Below are 20,228 nucleotides of genomic sequence, written 5' to 3'. Positions count from 1 at the left end.
AAGGTTGGGTTGGATGGGGCTCTGAGCAACGTGATCTAGGTGAAGATGTCCCAGTTCATTGCAGGGGGGTTGGACTAGATGGTCCCTTCCAACCCAAACCATTCTGAGATTCTATGAAAACTTGATGGGATGATACTGAAGGAACAAAGTGGGAAGTACCACTCAGAAATACAGTGTGTCCAGCATCAGAAGTTCCTCCACAGAGAAGACCTCTCTAATAGCAATCACACTTTGCTATTGCACCCTTATGAATTCCTCCAAAAAATTGATTTATTTGGAAGGAATAGAACTGTGTTAGGAACATCTCTGTTATTAATACTAAAGTATATAAGTCTCTTGAAATACTTTTATTCTGTTCTTGTCTCTTTTCAAATTACCAGATCAAAAAACAGAAAGCCAAAGCAGTAAGGGAAAGGGGCATGGGCCCAGACTCATCAGAAGGAGGTGCCAGAGGGTTCTGATTGCCTTTTGGGTGTTCTGGGTACACATGTTCTTCTCTTAAAAATCACACTAGTAATCCTTGATTTCCCTGGGAGGGAGCTCAAAGTCCATACATTTGTTAATGTGCAGGACATGCCTGTGAAGGGGCCAAGACAGCTCAGCTAGTTTTGTGTTTGCTTCTGCCACTGAAGGTGGGTTAATTTCTCCTAACTTTTGTAGTCTGATAAAAGTTAGGATGAAGTATTCTTGTGCCTCTGATGTAAATGGAGAGAGACAGGCAACTGCAGAGGGCAAGTCTGTTTTTGACCCATTCCTTAGGATGGAGCGGATCATCCTCTGGATGGGCCTGACTCTTACCAGTGACTATAAAACAAATTTGCTTGACTAGCTGGTGAGCTGAACCTCACCATTGCCAGATAGCTGGAAGTAACTGAATTGATCTTTATTGAAGCAGAAACCCTGGAGCATTATTTCCTGGATAGCTTCTTATGACCACTTTGATATATTTTATTTTTGCTGAGTGAACAGACTACGTGGCCACTGCTGTGTCCCCGTTCCCAGACAGCCAAGGTACAGTTTTACCTCAAATGTGTTGCCCTCAGGGCTCACTTGACCTGGACTCTCTCTCCATTGCTGAGCTGTACAGAATAGCTGCACAGGCACAAGCACAGCAAACAGTCTAGTGTGTGGGCAAGAGGACCTACACAGCTCTGAAGTCAGGAAAACTGCTACACTGACATAAATCAGCTTTACGTGCAACTGTTTATAGGGGATGAGTCAGGAATTGGTGATAATTGGTGGCTGTGTAATAGGTATCCACTGTTGTAAGGTGAATGAATAACTATACTAGGGACAAGGACAGAGAAATCTGGTTGGGGAGAAAAATCTCCCTCCAAAGTTTTACAGTGAGTCTGAAGGGAGGCAGGAGCAACCCAATGTATTAAACCTTAAATGAAATATTTTAATTTTCTTTTACCTTGAAAACTTTAGGTGAACTAAAGCAACTGACTTCATCCTAACCTCTATGTTATACTTTCTATGACCTATGTTTGGTAGAGTCGGAATGTTCTTATCATGGAGAGAAACAACTGCATTGATCGCATTATCAGACAATATATTCCATCAGACATCCCTGGTTGCCTTCTGTTGAATATTTTTAAACTTTTAAGATAAAATAGAGTTTAACCGAGATTGCATGCTTTATCTTAACATTTCTATAATGTAGCTTGATAATTATCCATCATTCCAATTGATAAGAGGTAGCAGTTAAAGAAAAATAAAAATAGAGCTAAATTTGCTGGCAAAGGTCCTGTGAATGTACTTGAATGAGAGTGATCTGGCAGCAGGGTACAAGGGCTCCTCTTCTCCTTGCCAGGGATCTGAAATGACATTTAAACCTCTCACCATCCCTAACCTCCACTGAGCAGGGCGCTGGGAAGGCAGGAGCCATGCCATCTCAAAAATACTTTAAATCCTGTTTTTCCCATGAGAGGGAAGTCAGTGGAGGCTGGTGCCATTCAAAGGAGGGAGGAGAAGACATTCCACCCCAGGGTGCGACAGTGGGCAGTGGCCACACAGAACTCCCAGGATGGGAGTTGGTGCTGCAGCAGCCACACTGAAATTATTAAGGAAACAAAAAAGGTCCCAGATAATTTAGTAGTAAGGGAGTAGTGCTAGTATCTCTCTGGGCTGCACGCAGAGAGGGTCTATGCCTACATTCGCACCAACAGAAGATCTTCAGCTCAGTAAGAGCAGCTGGTTTTGTTAACCTGAGAGGTTCTGCACTCAGCTTTGGAGCAAGCCAAACAGCCCCCTCACAATTACACATCTTTTTAGGATATTAAATGTCCAAGCATCCTTTACAGACAAGTTTCCAGCCTGAAATATGGTAGGGGTTTATTCTGCATTCATCCATTCACCGTTAGTGATTTTTACTGCTGAACGGACAAGGAGTTTGCATTTTCAACCACATGCAAGTCCAGGTCTGCACAAACGCAGGTGGTAAAGTCCATCATGCTGGGGGAGTCCATCATGCTTTTCAGGAGAATGATGTCGTCCACGTCTGTCATCTCTCACTCCTCTGAGAGTCCTTAGTTCTTGTCCTCCTTCCTTTCAGAGTCTTAATCTACCAAATGGCTTTGGGGCATCTAGAAAAAGAGAAAGAAGCACACAAAAAACAATGTAATGGTATCCATCAAAGCAAAGATTTTTGCTTGGCCCCTGTTTAAGATCAAATGTCACATGTTCCAGAAAAGTGATTTATTCATGCCATCATTAAAGATGCTCAGATCTGGATAGAACTAGATGCCATCAGAATGGGCAATGGCCCTTTCTGACCTCTGGGAGAACAGACCCTGTGAAGTTTTCATTAGACATTAAAAAAAGAAAAAGAGAGAAAGAGAAAGACACGTCTGAAATTCAGGCTCCAGCCATGCTAGTGATTTTGCTGAAGACAGTTACCTTCTTGTGGGTGGATACACATGGGTGTAAAATGGTATGCAACCAATAAGTATTATTATTATTATTATTCTACTTTTTGAGTTTGCTTTTCTGTGTATAAGATCGGAGAGTAGCAACATATGTAGGTAAAGTGTATAAGGGATCTGTAGTCTGAAAAATAAAACCATTGTTATGAAATTAAAAATAGCCATGTAGGCATATACCAGGAAGGATGCGCTAATTAACAGCAGAAAGTACTTTTATTTGTTGAGGAACTAAAGGGAATGAAGGATCTCATTTTAAACCTGCCTGGTCTTCAGGCCTCATTTATACAAGTCACTGCGGCCTCATTTTGTTTCCCAAACCTCTGACTTAGCCTAGGAGCTTAGCCTTTCACATCTCCTTCCTTCACCAAGGTGGTCCCGGAGGACAACAGAGAACTTGGGATGGTGAATGCACTCCTGAAGTGCCTATGAGACACCAAGAGGTAGTTAGGTCTCTGGCTTGGAGGCCTCTGGGAGATGCTGAAAGTCATGTTGACAGCACTGGGTCTTCATTTTCTCACACTTCAGTCTCCATCTGTAAAATGGGTGAAAGGCAATATTTTTCCCCATCTTTCTTCTGTCTTCCTTGCTGAGATTGTAACCATTGCTGTGACAGCCCTGCCTAGCACAACAGGACCTTTATCTCTCTTAGAGCATTTGGCAAAGACAACATTTGAGCTGTATTAGAAAAGGGCCCCATTTTCCCAAATGCTGTGGTGTCAGGTTTGTGTTTGCAGGCTATAAAAGCAGCAAAGGCAAAACCCTTGTGTAGATAGGAAGCAATCTGCCTTTGGAAGGAAAGGGACGGACAAAACGACCTCAAAGCAATTCAGCATCTGTGATTTCCTCGATTCCATCTGAAAGCTCGCTCTCTATTTTGCTGACATATGAGCTGGGTGCCCTATTGTACATCAGTGTAACAAATAGCCGTTATCTTCTGGTTTATGGGAGATACGGCAGAACATGATTTATTTGTGCCTGCTCTGTTGCCTCTTTTGAAATGTTGCCGTCGTTCGGTGCACCTTTCTCAGAGGAAGGCAGATGGTCATCACAAAGTTTCCTGTAACCTTGCCGTGCATGTTGCATAGTGAATCAATGAAATCTGAATTACAGTCCATTGTCTGAGTTTGGAGCTGTGCTGCTAAAGTATCCTGCAGTGGCTGAAAACATTTGAATGTCAACACTGCATATATACTGAGGAAATATGACATTTCTCCCTAAAATTTCAAAGCAGTGCCAAAGGGGATTTTTAACTGTTAAGTTGCATCTGATGTGAGCAGGGACTGCATTGCTCAAACCTAAATTACCAGCTTGGAAATGCACCTTTTGTGAGTGTGTGAGTGTTAGGTGTGACCCCTCCTTGGAAAAAAAACAGAAATAATGAATCAAAACAGGATTCTAACATGAAATGCGAGACACAAGGATTTTTTGGAGTCCAAACAGCACCAGCTGCCCCTCTGTGCTAGCTGTCTCTGCTTATATGACATTTGCAATGAGGCTTCAGGTGATTTGAGAAGCTGGCTTAGACTGCAAATCACCTTTCATGTCAGCTCGTGCCAGGATACTTCGCCAAAAGCCGTTATTTCAGTGGGAAATAACAACTGGGAATAGGGAAAAAATGAACTTCTGAAAAGCACTTTGTCACGTTCCCTGGGCTGTGGCAGGCAAATGCTGAAAACATTGTAAGCTCCTGCCATGAAAGCAGGCATAGGCAGAAATTTCTCAGTGGGAAATTTACACATGAGAGAGAAGACAAGGTGAGTATATAAAACATTTTCAGCACTGTCTCTTAATTTCTGACAATTATTTACTCTATAAGCAGACATGCTGGAAGGTACCTGTGTTTCATAAAGTCTGGTACCTTGCTTCAATGATTTTTCCTTAAGATAGGAATCATTACAATGAGCAGGTGTGGCAATTTCAGATAATGACCTTTGTGCAGCACAGGTGTTTCTAGAAATGGTTAATGTTGGATGTAATAGATGTTAAAAGTGTCTCCTCCAAACGCTTCTGGCCTTTTACAGATGACTGCTTCTGTGTGTGTGTGTGTACGGCAGAGCATCTCCCAAATTCAAGCTGTCAGTCTGCTCATTCCCATAGTTCATCTAGGCAAAGAGTATTATCTCATGTGAACTCGCTGCTGCAAGATGTTTTATTCATTAACTGGCTTGAGAATTTTATGTTTTTATTAAATACACGAGGAAAGAAATCTGAAAACTTATAATCTAATTTACAGGGGGGGAAAAAGCAAAGTGTCATTATTTGGTGTGCAACAGACATTTAATTCCTGGGTTTTGAGTTTTTTGATCATAGACATTACTTGTGCTAGGACATTCTTATCCAATCTACTGAGTCTTCTTCCTCAGGTTCCAACTGGGTTTGATATTCTAAATGAATGCAAGCTTCCCCTGTCTTGAAAGGGGCACATCACAGTTATTCTAGAGAACTAGAATAACCAGTGGCATAAAAGCAAGGACCTTCCTTACAGGACCTTTCTTACTAAATTTTTCTTACAAAAAAGAAAAAAAAACACATCTAGATGGGACCAGATAACTCTACCAAAAAAAAAAAAAAAAGTCCTGGTCTTGTAAATAGACAGGAGCTGATCCTGAGTGCACCTGATGTGTCCTTTACTGATTGTCATGAAGTTGTCTTATACTGAAATAAGTGAGACCAGAATAAGGTTCATATTCTTGAAATATAAAAAACTAAATCAAAGTGTAAGTAAATTCTTTTATCTGTGCCACTGATATAAATCCATGAAATCTCAAATAAACAATTCCAAAAGTCTGTTTTTAATTATATTTTTCTAGAGCCAGAGTAGCTATTAAACTTTGTGGATCTGTCTACATTTACTTCTGTATACTGAGGAACCAGGCCTCATTTTCTGTAGATTTCCAGTTTTTTAAAAGCATTTCCAAAATGTCAGGAAATCACAGATCTTCCAGAAATTCATCTTAATCTCAAACATTTCATACTTCAGTAACTGGAGATTTGTTGTTGTCTGTCAGAGTTAAAATGTGGGAAAGCGATCTTCTGTGGGGTGAGGAGCTTGCATGTTACATATGAGTCCCCGAACATTTGGGACTGCAATGAGTACCTGAGCAGTCCCTGAACTGCAGCACAATTGCAAATGAGTCTCTAATGAGTAAGAAACAGAGTTGTGGCAGGGAACAGGGATATGTCCCAAAGCCCACTGAAGTGAATGGCACCACTCTTGTTGACTGCAGTGACCTTTGAGTGGGCTCTCGGCATGTCTGTGAAAGGAAGGTAGAGTCAAACGCAGGATAACCACATGCTCATCTTTTTTACTTTTTCTCCCAGGATGGAAGGAGCAGTTTCATTGGCCATCAGCTCGGAGGGGTCATGGAAGTGCCAAACAGCAAGGACCAGAGAGTCAAATCAGCCAGAGCCATCCAAATCACTTACTACCTCCAAACGTATGGCTCTGTCACCCAGGACCTCATTGGGGAGAAGTGGGAGAGTGAATTCTGTAAACTGATGCACAAGATGCAGCTGGATCACCAAGATCTGCAGCTCTACTCACTAGCGTCCTTTAGCCTCTGGAAGGACTTCCACCAGACCAGTCTCTTGGCCAGGGGCAAGATTTTGGTGAGCCTGATGCTGATTCTCCTGACTGCTACCCTCTCGAGCTCCATGAAGGACTGCCTGCGTAGCAAACCTTTCCTGGGACTCTTGGGAGTACTCACTATCTGTATTTCCAGTGTCACTGCGGCAGGGATATTTTTCATTACTGATGGAAAATATAATTCTACTCTGTTGGGAATCCCTTTCTTCGCTATGGGTAATTATTTATCTTCATAATAATAGGATTAACAGAGCTTAATGGCAGGATTGTAAATTACATCCTGGGTTATAAAGTGCAGATTTTACCTTGAGTGAAAGTCTAAGTCATTTTCATCTTGTTAAATTGATCTGTGCTTTGCCAAAAAAAAAAAAAAAAAAGAAAAAAAAAAAAAAGGAAACAAAATAAAGCAGTAGCAACAATAAAGAGCAAATGACGTTGCTGGAATCTTGGCCAATATGAGAGAGGGGCAGTTTTATTGATCTCTGTTACAAAACGAAGGAGAAATTGTTATTGAAAACTAGTCAGCTCAGCACAGAAAATAGATATGTGTTGACCTGTCTTTGATGAGAGGCCAGACAAAAGAGTAAGTTAAAATAGGAGGGTGCCGAGTAAGGAAAGATTTTAGCATCCTTTCTGAGGAGGTCTTCTCTTCCAGCTCTGTCTGAGGGGCAGAGCGGAATGGGTTGGTGTAAGAATAAGATTGATGGACTGTATCTCAGAGAGGAGATTACTGTTGTGGTGTTTGCCAGGCTGTAAGCAAAGGGGCCTGTCAGTATCTGTAGCACATAATCCCTCAGTTTGCGAAGTCCCAGATCAGCTGCAGAGATTTCCTTTGTGTTGCACCCAGGCAGGGGAAGGTGTAGATGAAGAACAAACATAAAATCCAGCTCTTTTAGCAGAAGAATTGTTGTCATTCCTTTTGTTCTCATTTCTGTTCCAAGTACTTTTAGTGCATGGTTGATGAGTTTGCTGGGCAGGTATGTTGAGAAGGGGGAAGGAAACGTGCCCAAAATGGCTTGCTGAGGCAGCATTGTTTGGTGCAATCACATCCAAGTTTGTCAGAGTTTCACCGTATCATGAGTCTGAACCCCAGCAATGACACTATGCAAAATCTCAGCAGTGTCAGCCCAGACACAAACACTTTCGTGCTGGCTTTTTGATGGCAGGAAATCTTACCTGTGGACAGAACTCTGCATCTTTACAGTTAATTTCTTAAATTTCATTCATGCTTCTAGTACTCAAGCCCAATTGCTATGCTACAGTGAGAGATAACTAAATATGCAAAGCCACAAGGCTTGGAGAAGATTATTTTTTTTAAAAAAACCTCAAGCTCCCAAAAAAATACATTTTCTTGCTCTTTCCCTCAAGATAAGTCCTGTAGGTGTATGATCACCCAACTCCCACCTCCTATTTTGTTTGTCTCCTGATAATGTATCCATGTCACTAACCAATGAGACCGAGCCATGGCCTCACCAGTCCTGCGCCCAGCATCTCTGAAGCAGCTGGCCAAGGTGGGAAGGAGTGGGACAGAGTAAGTGGTCAAGATTCCAGAAGGGAAATGCAAGAGTGAGGAAAAAGACACCGAGGAATTGCATGATTGGTTCAGCCTCATTAATACTGATAAATAAAGCCATGCCAAAGTGTCTAATTCAATCTTCTGCACTGTTAAATTGTTAGAATGGCCCCTAACATGGTTTGACCCATGTCAGCTCTTGAGATGCTGTGCACAGCTCTGCAGTGTAAGTGGGTTTGATGGAAAGAAAGTGATGAGAGGGGGAAAAGGCCAGCAGGAGGCGCAGAGAACATGCCAGGTTGTGACAGGGATGGATCCTGCCCTGAGCAAGGGGTGCAGGCTTAGGAAAAAGAGATCTGTGTGGCTGGATGGAGAAAAGAATGAAAGTGGTGAAGGGGAGGCTCATGCTTGTTGTCAGATTATGGCAACCTTTCTGTTGGGTGTCAGGAGGTGCGTATCAAAGATTGGGGCCAAGTGGAATTGCCTTGCTTGTGCAGCAAGTAGAAGTAAATGCAAAAAAACACTGAAGCGATGAAAAACACCTTCCCTCAATTGTTTATTTCTCTGCTGGTGTCCCTTTTTAGATACCTATAGAGATGGGTGGCCCATACCCTTTGCTTGACAGATCCCAAATTTGTCACTCCCAAGGAGCCCCAAACAGTGCCTGTAGATGAAGCTCGTCTTCAGGTTGACCTCAAAAACATCAGTATCCATACAGGCCAGGAGCATCACAGCAGTAACAGTGCACTCAATTTATACATACCCTGCAGCCCCAGCATTAGACAAGGGTGGGAGTTTCTGAGAGAATAGTGGCTCAGTTTCCTGCCTAGGATGGTGGTAATCCAGGAGTTTGCTGTCTGAGGAAAAGTAATGTTTATAACATTCTGTTGTGTTTTGTGCTGTCATTCTTGTCACAGCTGCTGCCAAGAGAAAAAGAGAAAAAAACCTCTCTTGGAGTGAGATATTTGCAAGGCTTGTTTCTATAACATTATATTGAACAAACTTCAGGTTGAAAAAGAAAATGTTTAAGTAATCCTTCTACAGAAATTTTATTCAGGAATCTCAGACTGAATTGGAAATATCGTTAGAGAACAACTTGCTCTACCTGGGAACAGCAGCTGGTAAATACCAGGCAACAGTTTTACATTTTGGTGAACTAAAAGACAGGAAGCATGTCTTACCAAAGTCATACTGGGTTACGTCCTGCCAAGTGCCATGTGCCTTTAGTCCCTTAAGTGACAGTGACAGCTAATGAGACCTTGTTCTTCCTGTGATACACCCAGGGCCTCACAGACTTGGGCTCCTCACAGAGCAGGGTTTTCTGTTGAACCTGGTCTACCACGAACTGATGTGTCACCTTAAAATAGACCCATTGAGGATCCAAGACTGTTAATTCTGTGGGGTCAACACATAACTCTGGCCCATGTTGCACCAGTGTCCCTTGCTGCTAGCACAGTAGAAAGCAAACAACACATCAAATAAGAATTATAATAATATAGATGATAATGTGTGCAAAATGGGGTTTCCCAGAATTACAAATGCCAGATTTGCAAGTCAGCCTTTTAAATTTGTTACTTAGATTAAAAAATAAAAGCAAAACCAGGCAGTAACAGCTACAAAGTGCCTGCAAGTGCAATGCTATGCAGAATACACAAGCAACCTTAAATATGGCAACTCCTAACTTTGGAGCACTTCAACCTGACATCTGCAAACTGTCCATTTAAAGTGTATTTGTTTGGTACAATATACAGTCTCTTCTGACATTCACTTTTCAAAGGATTAATTTTAATGGAAATTCTGTGATGTTCTTCTACACTTGTCCTTTTTCCTGAAGAGGTGGAAGGATGCTGCCATCTGAATGACAGGAATAACCCTGGACTTGTACAAATGTCTAGATCCATAATTCCTCTTGTAGTGTAGAACTTCTGTGGGTTTCAGTAAGTGACAGAAACCTATATAAAAGTGAAATGTGTACTATTTTTCTAAATAGGACTTAATGACCTACACATTAATTTCTTACTGTAGTCCTGCTGTGAGGGAATGGTCTGCTGGGATAAAGCATCTCTCTGCTGTACTGGGGGAAGAGTGTTAGCTCAGATTGGCTTTTCTTTATCCTTGAAGGTGAAAAGCTTCAGTCTTAAGTTAGGTATGAGGACAGTGGTGGAAAATCCTGCTTGTTCTGACTCCTTCTTCCCAATACCATGGTGTTCTCAGACAGCTGTCTCAGGAAAACCAGTTTCCCCAGTACAGTGTCTACCACTGCTTTTTTGGAGTCAGTGAGGAGCAACTCTTCAGAAAAATCCTGTGCAAATAATGCTCTGGCTGCCAAGATCTTCTGCAAACAAGAGCAAGAGGTGTTGATTTTTAGCTGTTCATACTCCAGACAAATGACTAAATGTGGTGAGTTAGAGAAAATATGCTTCTTTAGTTTCAGGGCTTCTTTTAGAAACTGAACTGGACCTAGATGTTTTATTTGTCTTTTTTTCTTTTTTTTTTTTTTTTTTTTTTTTAAATTTAAGTTGGATTTTAGTAACCACCATGTGAAATCAGAATATGGGAAAGTTCTACCTTGTGTTTCTCCTCTGGGACAAATACAAACTGCAGTTTCTTCTGCAAGTTTTAGACCAGCAGAGCTATCATCACTGGATGTGTTTCAGATACGAGATAGAGGGTCAAATCACTGAGTTTCAGATTTGTTCTAGACATCAGAAATGGACCTGGTTAGATGTTCACATCTGCCTTTTGTGTTTGGATTCAAAGGGATATTATGTACGTGACATAATTATGGTTTCCCATGCCTAATCATCGCTAATTAATACAACCAGAAGGTTAACTACATAATTGAGATATTATTGCTCCCATGATTTGCTTTTTAATGCACAGAAACCAGACTGATATCATCAGAGAGATAATTATTTAACTCAGCTGAGAATCTGACTGTGTACTTTTAAATGCAGGTATATTCATTATGTCATTTTACACTGTAATTATTTTTGGCCAGTCCATGAAGTACCTCATTATATAGATTAGTGCAAATCTACTACAAAAAGCATAATTATAAAGTGTATGTGTTTCTTAGATGGCTATATTCACAGTGGATGTAAGAAATATTTCTTCTCCTTTGTAAGTCCAAACCATGAAGACCATAAGGGCATGGCTATTTCTTGTTGAGTCTTTAAGAGAACACTCAGCTCAATGGATGCCCTACAACACATTGCAATACTGTTACTACTACTACCAATAACAATACTCTTAGTAGCGGTGCAGTAAAGAGATACAAAAACTTTAGAAAACAATAGTCTACCTGTTCCCAACCATAACTCCATGCCTGATGTAAGAGTGCAACATGGATGGCAGAGATTGTACTTACAGTTCAGATTTTCTTTTAAAATTCCCAGTTATTCCTTCCCCTGAGTTATTCAGATGGAAGAGGGAAGCAAGGCAAAAGCAGACAAGACTCCAGGCAGTTATTAGTATTTCAGACAGAAGCCAACTAACCTCTTTTAGGTGGCAGTTATTAAAATAATGGCTGGTGATCACCTTTAAGTAAATTTGAGATGTCACAGTATTACCATTAGAGGTAAAGTTGTGGGAAATTACAGAAAAAAGTCCTAGTGCAGATGAGGAAATTATTTACTTTAAACCTCAGAAGACAAATATGAGTGCTAAAGTGCATGCTGTCATTAGTTTACCTGTACATGAAGTATCACAACCTTTGCTTCAAGCAATGGACTTTCTGATTACAACTGCAACTGAGAAATATTTCAGGAGTGACTCTCACTTTGGTTTTGTCCTTTTGATGCAGCAGTAAAGAAAATCCCATTTGAATCTCATGTTATATGATCATCCCCTATCTGTATGAGGAGCAAGAGAATGACCCTTTAGAGCAAAGATACCTACTGACATAAACTCCCACCACTCCATACCTTAGAAATACAGTGAATCTGTCATTTTAGATGTTATGGCAGTCATGTCCCCACCCACTCAGCAGATCATTAAGGACTTGGAAATACCTTGTCCTTAATTAGAAAATGTCCATTTTTGACTTTTACAGTGGGAAATGGGAATAACAAAAAAAACATGGGACCACAGGAGAAAAAAATAGAAATATATAAAAATGTTTAAAATTACCTATTTGGATGGGCAGATAAGAAGTAATTCATACAAATGGGTTTAGACATTCTCCAAATTTGTGAGGTTGATTTCCCCATAACCTGATATACTCCCTAGCAAGTCTATTCCCAGCTGCAAAGGGTTGTTTTTTCTAATTTCTATAGGAAAGCTTAACCTCCCCAGAACAGTCTTTCCTGGATTTTGAGCAGAAGACTAAAGTCTTTCTGGGATAATCTACTACACTTGCACCATGCAGTCTGGCCCTGCAGCTATATCCTGGAGCTCTCATGGTTAAGGGAAGGCATCAGGACTGGGGCTGTTCTCTCCTCAAACACAGGCAAGATGAGGATATCTCTGCCCGGGTCCTTTGGGCCTTCTCATGCCCAGGAGAAAGGGATGCAAGAAGCTACACCGCCAGCCTCAGTCCTAACAACAGGGTTTGTAGCACTTATTTTCAAGTGTCCTAAATGTTCCTCCCTTAACTGAAGTGAGACAATCTCAATTTCCTTTGTAGTCAATAGAGAGAAATAGGCAACTCCAAAGTAATTTGGTCCATTGCTTAGTACATATTTGGGATGAACTGTGTTAATCTCTGAAGGTCCTGTCCATCTCTGAAAAAGCTAAGGTGACTGTTTAGACTTTAACATCTAAGGTTACATACATAAGCTCTAAAATATATATACATGTATACATACACAGCATATATGCATAAACTGACTTGAATCCCCTACAGATTGAATTCTAGCTCTTCTTCTTCTGTAGAGACTTACCAGAAGGTCTCTTATCAACTCAAATAGGATCATCCCTTAGGGCCATTGCTCCACCCTGGGAGATGGGTCTGCTGGTCAGTGATTCTGAGACTCAGCTCAGGTTGAAGCATTCATCCTTGGACCATTGCCCAAGCACAGACCATCACTACCAGGTCCTCCATAATGAGAGAGCAAATACAAAAGACATTGGCTGGGTTTGTTGCTTGTGAACAGCCAGCTAAACCCTTTCTCCTTCTGACTCTAGTGGGAACTCAGTTAACCCATTTGTGCAAAGTGAAGTCTCCAAATAGAGTCACCTTTTATTGTTATTATTATTATTAAAACAGCTTCCTCAGCTCTCCATCTGCAGCTAACAGACTGGTAGCTGTCTTTTGCTTTTAACTTGCTGCAAGCATTTCTACAGTCCTTTGAAAAAAGTGGTTTGATAAGGGAAGAGAACATATTTTGAGCTAAAAAGTCAAAGGCTAAAAGGAATGGTTTTCTTCTGCACTTAGAAATATATGTTTAGTACTCTTAATCAATATACAAATTCTGTTCAGATAGCAAAGGATGTTTCCTTGTCAGGTGCCTCACACATTTGTCTGAACACCTCTTGCTTTCATTTTTCTACCCTTTCATGACAATGCTCATTCATATGACTGGGTTATTTAAGGTTCTTCTTTATTGGATGCACCTTTTCTGTGTGTTGATCTCATTTAGAAGGAGTTTCGTTCCTTGTACTTAGTATGTATCGATGCACATCACATTTACATTTGGCTCATTTGGGCTGGAAAGGAGCTGCATCATGGCAGAAATGATTTAGCTCCACGTATATCATCCCTAATAGGGCAATGCCAAATCCAGCGCTGAATAGCACCATTGCTAGCAATTCCATAACCTGCCTCGACAGCTTGTTCCAGTGCTTAAACAGCCATACATTTATAAGGGTATTTCTTAATATTTTCACAGCTGCAGTTTATGCCTATAACTTCAGAGTCTGTCTGGCCTGACCGTGGAGTGTAATTTTTCACAGTACCTATGTATTTGCAAATCTTTTAGGATATTTTGCATGTAGGGCTGTGCTTACTTCAGCTTGAATATAATTTCTACCAGATCTTTTTTTCCCAGATATTTTACTGTAGTTCACACTTCCCTGTGAGCTCCATCCATACAGGAAGATTGATAGTGGCTTCTGGTCTCTGCTGGAGCACTGTGGATCTGCAGAAAAAAAGCAGATGTGGGACAGGATGAGGATCTGACCTGTATTCTTTGGTGTTTGGTGGGAAAATATAACCTTGCATTGTCCTTTCTTTTCTGTTGGGCAGGAAATGTGGGCTCTGATACCTGAGGAAGCATAGAATGAATGATCCTATGTTGTCAAGCACACTGTCTGCTCACTTTAGGTACCGTGCTCCTCTGTAAGGAAATCCAAGGTTGAGCATCTGGTTTTTTAAGCAAAAGTGAAAGGCAGGAAACACATTTACTTTCTCCTGGAATACATTTTGTGTGCAAATAACCCCTGGAACTCTCTTGTTGTGAGATATGGTTGTGCCTCAAAATTCAGCTTGATTCAGAAAGGGTTGGATTTTTACACAGCTAACTAAAACATCCTCATTATTTTAAGTAACATTGTAACACTTAAACATAATAGTAAGGACGAAGTATAAAAATTAATGACCGTGTTCAAAAGCCCAGTTCAAAAACGGGTACAAAGAAATTTCACTTGTAAAGAAATTTTCCCATAGCTGCCCTTTTTCAGTCTGATAATTTTCCCCTGAAGAGTTAGGAAAAGGATACAGAACTCAATAGACCATTTTCCAATGTTCTAAATCAATATTTATCTGCTATATTCATCTGCAATGTCAAAAACTTTGCATAGAATTAAAGGTTTAAAGAGTCTATTGCAAATGCAAAACCAAGTAAAAAGATCTTACTTGATTCTGTATCATTTATATGTCCTCCTTTGCACAACCACTAGCCAGTTGAGGTTTTAATAATTCAGTTTTATCCTTCCATTTTCAACTTTTTTTTCACTTTCTTTCCCATGAAGTGGCTTCTCCTCTCTGGTGGGATAACTGCCTGCAGTAACATACAGCATGCTGAAGCTGCACTGGCTCAGGGCTCATTGCTCCATGAGTGGCAACAAATGATAACATCAGCCTACATTATTCAAGAAGTATCTTCCATGTCGTTGGCACATGCCTGTGTTACTGGCCTTCAGACAAAGGTATACTCAAGTGTTACAGCTGTGACTTTCCATGTATCAGCCCTGGTAGGTGTGGCAAAGCAGGTCATGTTTCATCCACACTTGCCCGACTGCAAGATGAAGAAGGACATGCTATTTTGGATGCTCAAAGTGGTAGTGAGAGCTGCAGACAAATAGAAGTAGGCAGAAGGTTGCAAGTGATACCACCAACTGAATGAGATGAAAACTTCAGGCCTTTGCAGCTTTGGATCACTAAAGATGCTCTTTAATTTTTGTTCTGCAAGAGTGGGTATACTGTCCTCACTGTCTTGGCTGAATTTCAGTGTGCCTAATTGCATTTTTATCTTCTTCAAATTTCCCCCGCTGTGCAGGTTAGATGCAGTATTGGTGAGCACTGCCTGGCTCAAAGCACTGTGCAGGTGGTGCTCTGTTAAGCAGATGCTGGTTTTACCCAGACATGGCTGTATTTCAATGGTGAATGCAATGGCCACATAATCCGGCTCAGCAGCCTCTAAAATCGTTCTGCGTTCCCTGAGAATATGTAGCTGTGTCTTGGCATGTTATCATTGTGTTTTCCTGCAGTAATCTGTGGTATTTCAGCACTAGAGAATTTTTTGCTCATACTCTATATTCTTAAAGTCCAAGGAAAAAAAACCCATTTCTTTACAGCCTGATATGATACTTAGACCTGCCTAACCCATACGTACTAACCCATATTCAAATGCAAATTTGCCACAGAAATTTTAAATGCTGTAGCTTTTCCTGGTGTTATGAACTCCATTGCTGTTGATATCCTGTATATAAAGAAAACTATTTTGCTAGCATAGCCATGAAACCAGTTAGTACTATATCATTTTACAATCTTTACATAAATTCAGAAACTGCAGGTATAATCTACTAGAGGGAGCACTTGCATTGCTTTATAAAGAGAACCAAACGGCAGATTACTGTACTCCCGGTGAGACCCTAGCAGGTGAAATTTTCTGTGTTTCTTTAAGTTTCTAGTTGATATTTTTACTATTATTGTTGAGAAATTATTATCCTCCAGGGAGGACACAGAGTTGCAGAAGCTGAAGGTGGAGAGGTGTTCTGCATACTGAGTGCAGAGCAATGAAAACTTTTGTTCTTCTACAATAACTTAAAAGAGTTTAGCATGAAGTTTTTGGTTAAGACAATTTAAACCTTCTGAAACTAGACTGGGAGCCCTGGGAGCAAAAAGCCTGTTTGTGCTTAGAGTAGATATCACAGCAAAAAGAAACTGTGCAAAGAGCAAAACCAAAATCCTTCTAATGCACACTCTTCTCGTGGGAGCAGCTGAAAGAGGAGAAGAACCCACAAGAGAGATGCTAACTACACTGCTGAAAGCATTACCAGAAAGTGCAATGTTGGGGCTGTACAAGAGCTGAATATATTAGGCAAAAAAACAGGGCAGATATCCCTCTTGTCACACTTCCAGTCAACTTCAAGGCACCACTTTTAGGAGTGAGAGCTGCTGGACGCACCTAGTCTTCTGCTCTCTGCAAAAGTACATCTCGGTGTCTTTTGTAATCCCTTATGTTGGCTTTCAACATCTCTCCCATCAGAGCTAAGAAAAACTAAGAACTTTATCATGCAGTTAGCTTGCTCTTAAATGAATAACCTTGGTAGGGTATTGAGGAAGAGAAGGCTTTACTAATCATAGATACAGATGTTCTACCTCTTTCTTAGGTTATTTGAAGTCAGACTCTGAACAATGCAGTTAATGAAGCAAGTCTCAAAAGATCTCTCTTACGTGGATTTTGACCTCTAATATACTTATTCTTTCCCCGAGGGGAAAATAATAGAATCTCTTTATGGACTATTTCCAAAAAAACCTGCAGAAATTTATTATGATTGAAATCTCTTCGGCCCTACCACAATTTTTGAAATTGGTCAGGAAGTATGAAAGTAATTGGTGGTCAAGGACAGACAAACAAACCCAAATGCATATACAAACGTAGAACATTGGGCAAAACAAGGCAAAAATATCAATCCATTTTCCTTAGATATAGTATAAAAGAAAAAGTAAAAAACTGTATATGTGGTAAACAGCCATGATTCGGCTTTCAGAGCAATGAAATCATTAGACCTCATCTACTCAGGAGTTTTTTTCACAAGGTGGAAAAGATACTTTGTCAGCTTTTAAATTGCTAGAATATTGTCAGTGCTCCCTGAGACCTTTGCTTGTTTTTTGTGACTTCTCTTACCCGACCCTGTCATGTTTGCATACCAAGTCCCTCGGACCTGACACTGTATTGTAAAACACACATCAAACAATGAATTCCTTATGAAACTTCTTATTTTATCTATTGATAATTTTTCCTTGGAGTTTATTTAAAGTTTCTTTGAAAAGATGAGGATACCTTTAGTTTCACTAGGCAGTGACACAAATGTCCCATTTAATGTCTTTTACTGGAACATAATGTGAGGTTCTTAACTCTTAGAGGGGATTGTCTGACCTGTCATTAGCAAGGAAAAGTAAAGCATCACAGAAATTGTTGAAAATGGAGAATTTTTTTAACTGCAGATCAGGTTCTTCCATGACATTTCCCTCAACAGTGTGTGTAACTGGGTCACTGATCCACTGGTAACTTGCATAGGTAAATGGAGTACACAGGTCCTATTGGAAGTCCTTTATCATCAAATCATTTTGTGACTCTCCCAAGAATTGGGGGTTTACATTTCAGAGTTCTCAGAGAATTACAGTGGAATAGAATAGAACATTATATTTTCAGTTGGAAGGGAACTACAATGATCATCCAGTCCAACTGTATGACCATGTCAGGCCTGACCAAATATTAAAGCGTTATTAAGGGCATTGTCTAAATGCCTCTTGACATTGGCAGGTTTGGGGCTTTGACCACCTCTCTAGGAAGCCTGGCACAGTGTTTGACCATCCTCTCAGTAAAGAAATGCTTCCTAATATCCAGCCTAAACCTCCCCTGGCACAGTTTTGAACCATTCCCAGGTGTCCTGTCACAGGATCCCAGGGAGAAGAGATCAGCACCTCCCTCTTTACGTCCCCTCCTCAGAAAGTGGTAGAGAACAACGAAGTTGCACCTCAGTCTCCTTTTCTCCAAACTAGAGAAGCCCAAAGTCCTTAGCTGCTCCTCACAGGGCATTCCTTCCAGCCCTTTCACCAGCTTTGTTGCCTTCCTCTGGATGCATTCAAGGACCTTAAAGTTTTCAATTTAGCTTTCAATTCAAGTTTCACCAAAAATCAGCAAGGTTAGGAAGCTATTTTTCATAAATTCCTTTTTTTAAAAAAAATGTCAAAAATTATGTCATTGGTCCAAACGTAAGAAGCTTTTTATTTCCTGTGAAAAAGAAGTGAAAACTTTTTAATTTTCATAATTTCTAAGTTCTTTGCTTTCCACTCTAAAACCTTGTTTTATTTTTTCTCTAGGAAAAAGTGAAATAATAGAGAAAAAAGGAAAGCAAAAAATCAGGGTGTGAGGAAATGAAAAAAGGAAAACCCAGGAGTTCCTTTTGCTTTTTAAATTTTAAACATTCAGGAAAGAAAAAACACATTTTAATAGATAAAAGATTCAAGAACAAAAGTTCCAATAACTTTATCTTCTAAAATCTTAATGTTAAATATGATGGTAACAGATGTTTTAGCAGCCTTGATCAAATATTTATCTGGAAAAAATCTGTAAATATTATCCCATAAAATGACCTTTTAAATGGTGCAGTAATTATTTCCATGATATCATGGAAAATAGGTCTTATTAGATATTTTAAAATTAATGTCCAAGTTAAAAAGAAACCATGCTGGAATAGTATAGTCAGATAATGGTAATTTGATTTACTCCTGCACAACATTTTGATACATGCATGTATTTGCACTACATTAAATCACTGTAGTTTATATTACATGTAATAATGAAATGTTCATTTGTAAAAGTGCACTTTTCCTTCTTGGAAGACATAAATAATCAGGTCCAAAAAATTTTCTTCTAAGCTATTCAACACCTTTCCCCATGTTCTGGAGTGAAAAAGAAATCAATAGTAGTAAAATTCTCAGATAATGCATGGTTTGGCAGATAAAAATAATGAAAAGGGAGCCCAAGCACATCGTCAGGCAGGCTTGTTTTGTCAACATGTTCTTCATCACAGTTAAGTGCTAGATTATGCATCTAGAAACAAAGAATGCATTCACATTTGCAAGATGAGCAATTGCATCCCCAGAAAGCAAAAACAATGAGATCACAGTAGATAATGCATTGAATATGAATTTCTAGTGTGCTGTTGTTGTTAACATAGGAAGATGAAATTGTAAATGTGTGTTAGAGAAAGAATAGGAAGGTGACATCAGTTAGGTGAATGACTTTAGGAAGGTGTTAATTGGCATTTTCTGTGGAATTCACCTGATAAAATATAGATGTCTATCATGTATGCAGTATCTCTATGGCACTGTTGAGCCCTTCCTAGAGTATGTTTCAAAGTAGACCACAAAACTGGAGTCTTTCACTGGAAGGAATATGATGTTCATGTTGTTTTCAACAGCAGGCAGTTGTATAGGTGGAGATGACATAACAAGACCGAGGGTCTGGAAGCTGCAGTTATACCACTTCATACCAGAATAAAGGTGCAATTCTTTTACACCAAAAGCAATTAACCACTGGAAGAGTTTTTTGGGGCTTGATGGATTCTGTATAACTAAAAACTTTCAGACTAAGACTGCATTTCTTAGTGTACAGGCTATGCCTCAAAAACTGTGATTTTGATGCAGAAGTGATAGGTTACAATGTTTTGGCATGTGATCATAATAGTTTTCCCTAGTCTTAAAACCTATGAAATTTCTGTTCTAGAAGAACAGAAATTTTGTCTTCTGTCTGTGTGACAAATCAGCTTTTTTTTTTGCTCATCCTAAATTTTCATCTTCTCAACTTTATCCCACTATTCCTATTTTATGTCAAACTTTAGGGAACTTCAGATCATTGTCTTTACTCACCAGACTCCTACAAATATTCCTACAGAAAAATCTTATGTTCATACCTCTATGTTGTGTAACCTTTATTTTGAAAGACCTTGATAATAAAACCCACTGTTATTTCACAGATTTTGTAAGACTGTCACATTACAACCAACATATCAAAAATCCAAAATCACT

The 20,228-nt window shown here is 39.8% G+C and overlaps 1 protein-coding gene across 2 annotated transcripts in view; it reads left to right on the top strand.

Moving 5' to 3' along the window:
* PTCHD4 (patched domain containing 4) overlaps window positions 1-20,228 on the top strand; it is an 87,930-nt gene that overhangs the window by 19,451 nt on the left and 48,251 nt on the right. For both annotated transcript variants that reach the window (XM_074864690.1, XM_074864689.1), the window contains exon 2: window positions 6,249-6,729. In XM_074864690.1, coding sequence (XP_074720791.1) covers window positions 6,249-6,729 — 481 coding nt within the window. The remainder of the gene's footprint in view (window positions 1-6,248; window positions 6,730-20,228) is intronic.

The sequence above is a fragment of the Strix uralensis genome, chromosome 3 (genome assembly GCF_047716275.1).
Source record: "Strix uralensis isolate ZFMK-TIS-50842 chromosome 3, bStrUra1, whole genome shotgun sequence".
NCBI lineage: Eukaryota > Metazoa > Chordata > Aves > Strigiformes > Strigidae > Strix > Strix uralensis.
This window is presented reverse-complemented; position numbering and strand designations above follow the sequence as displayed.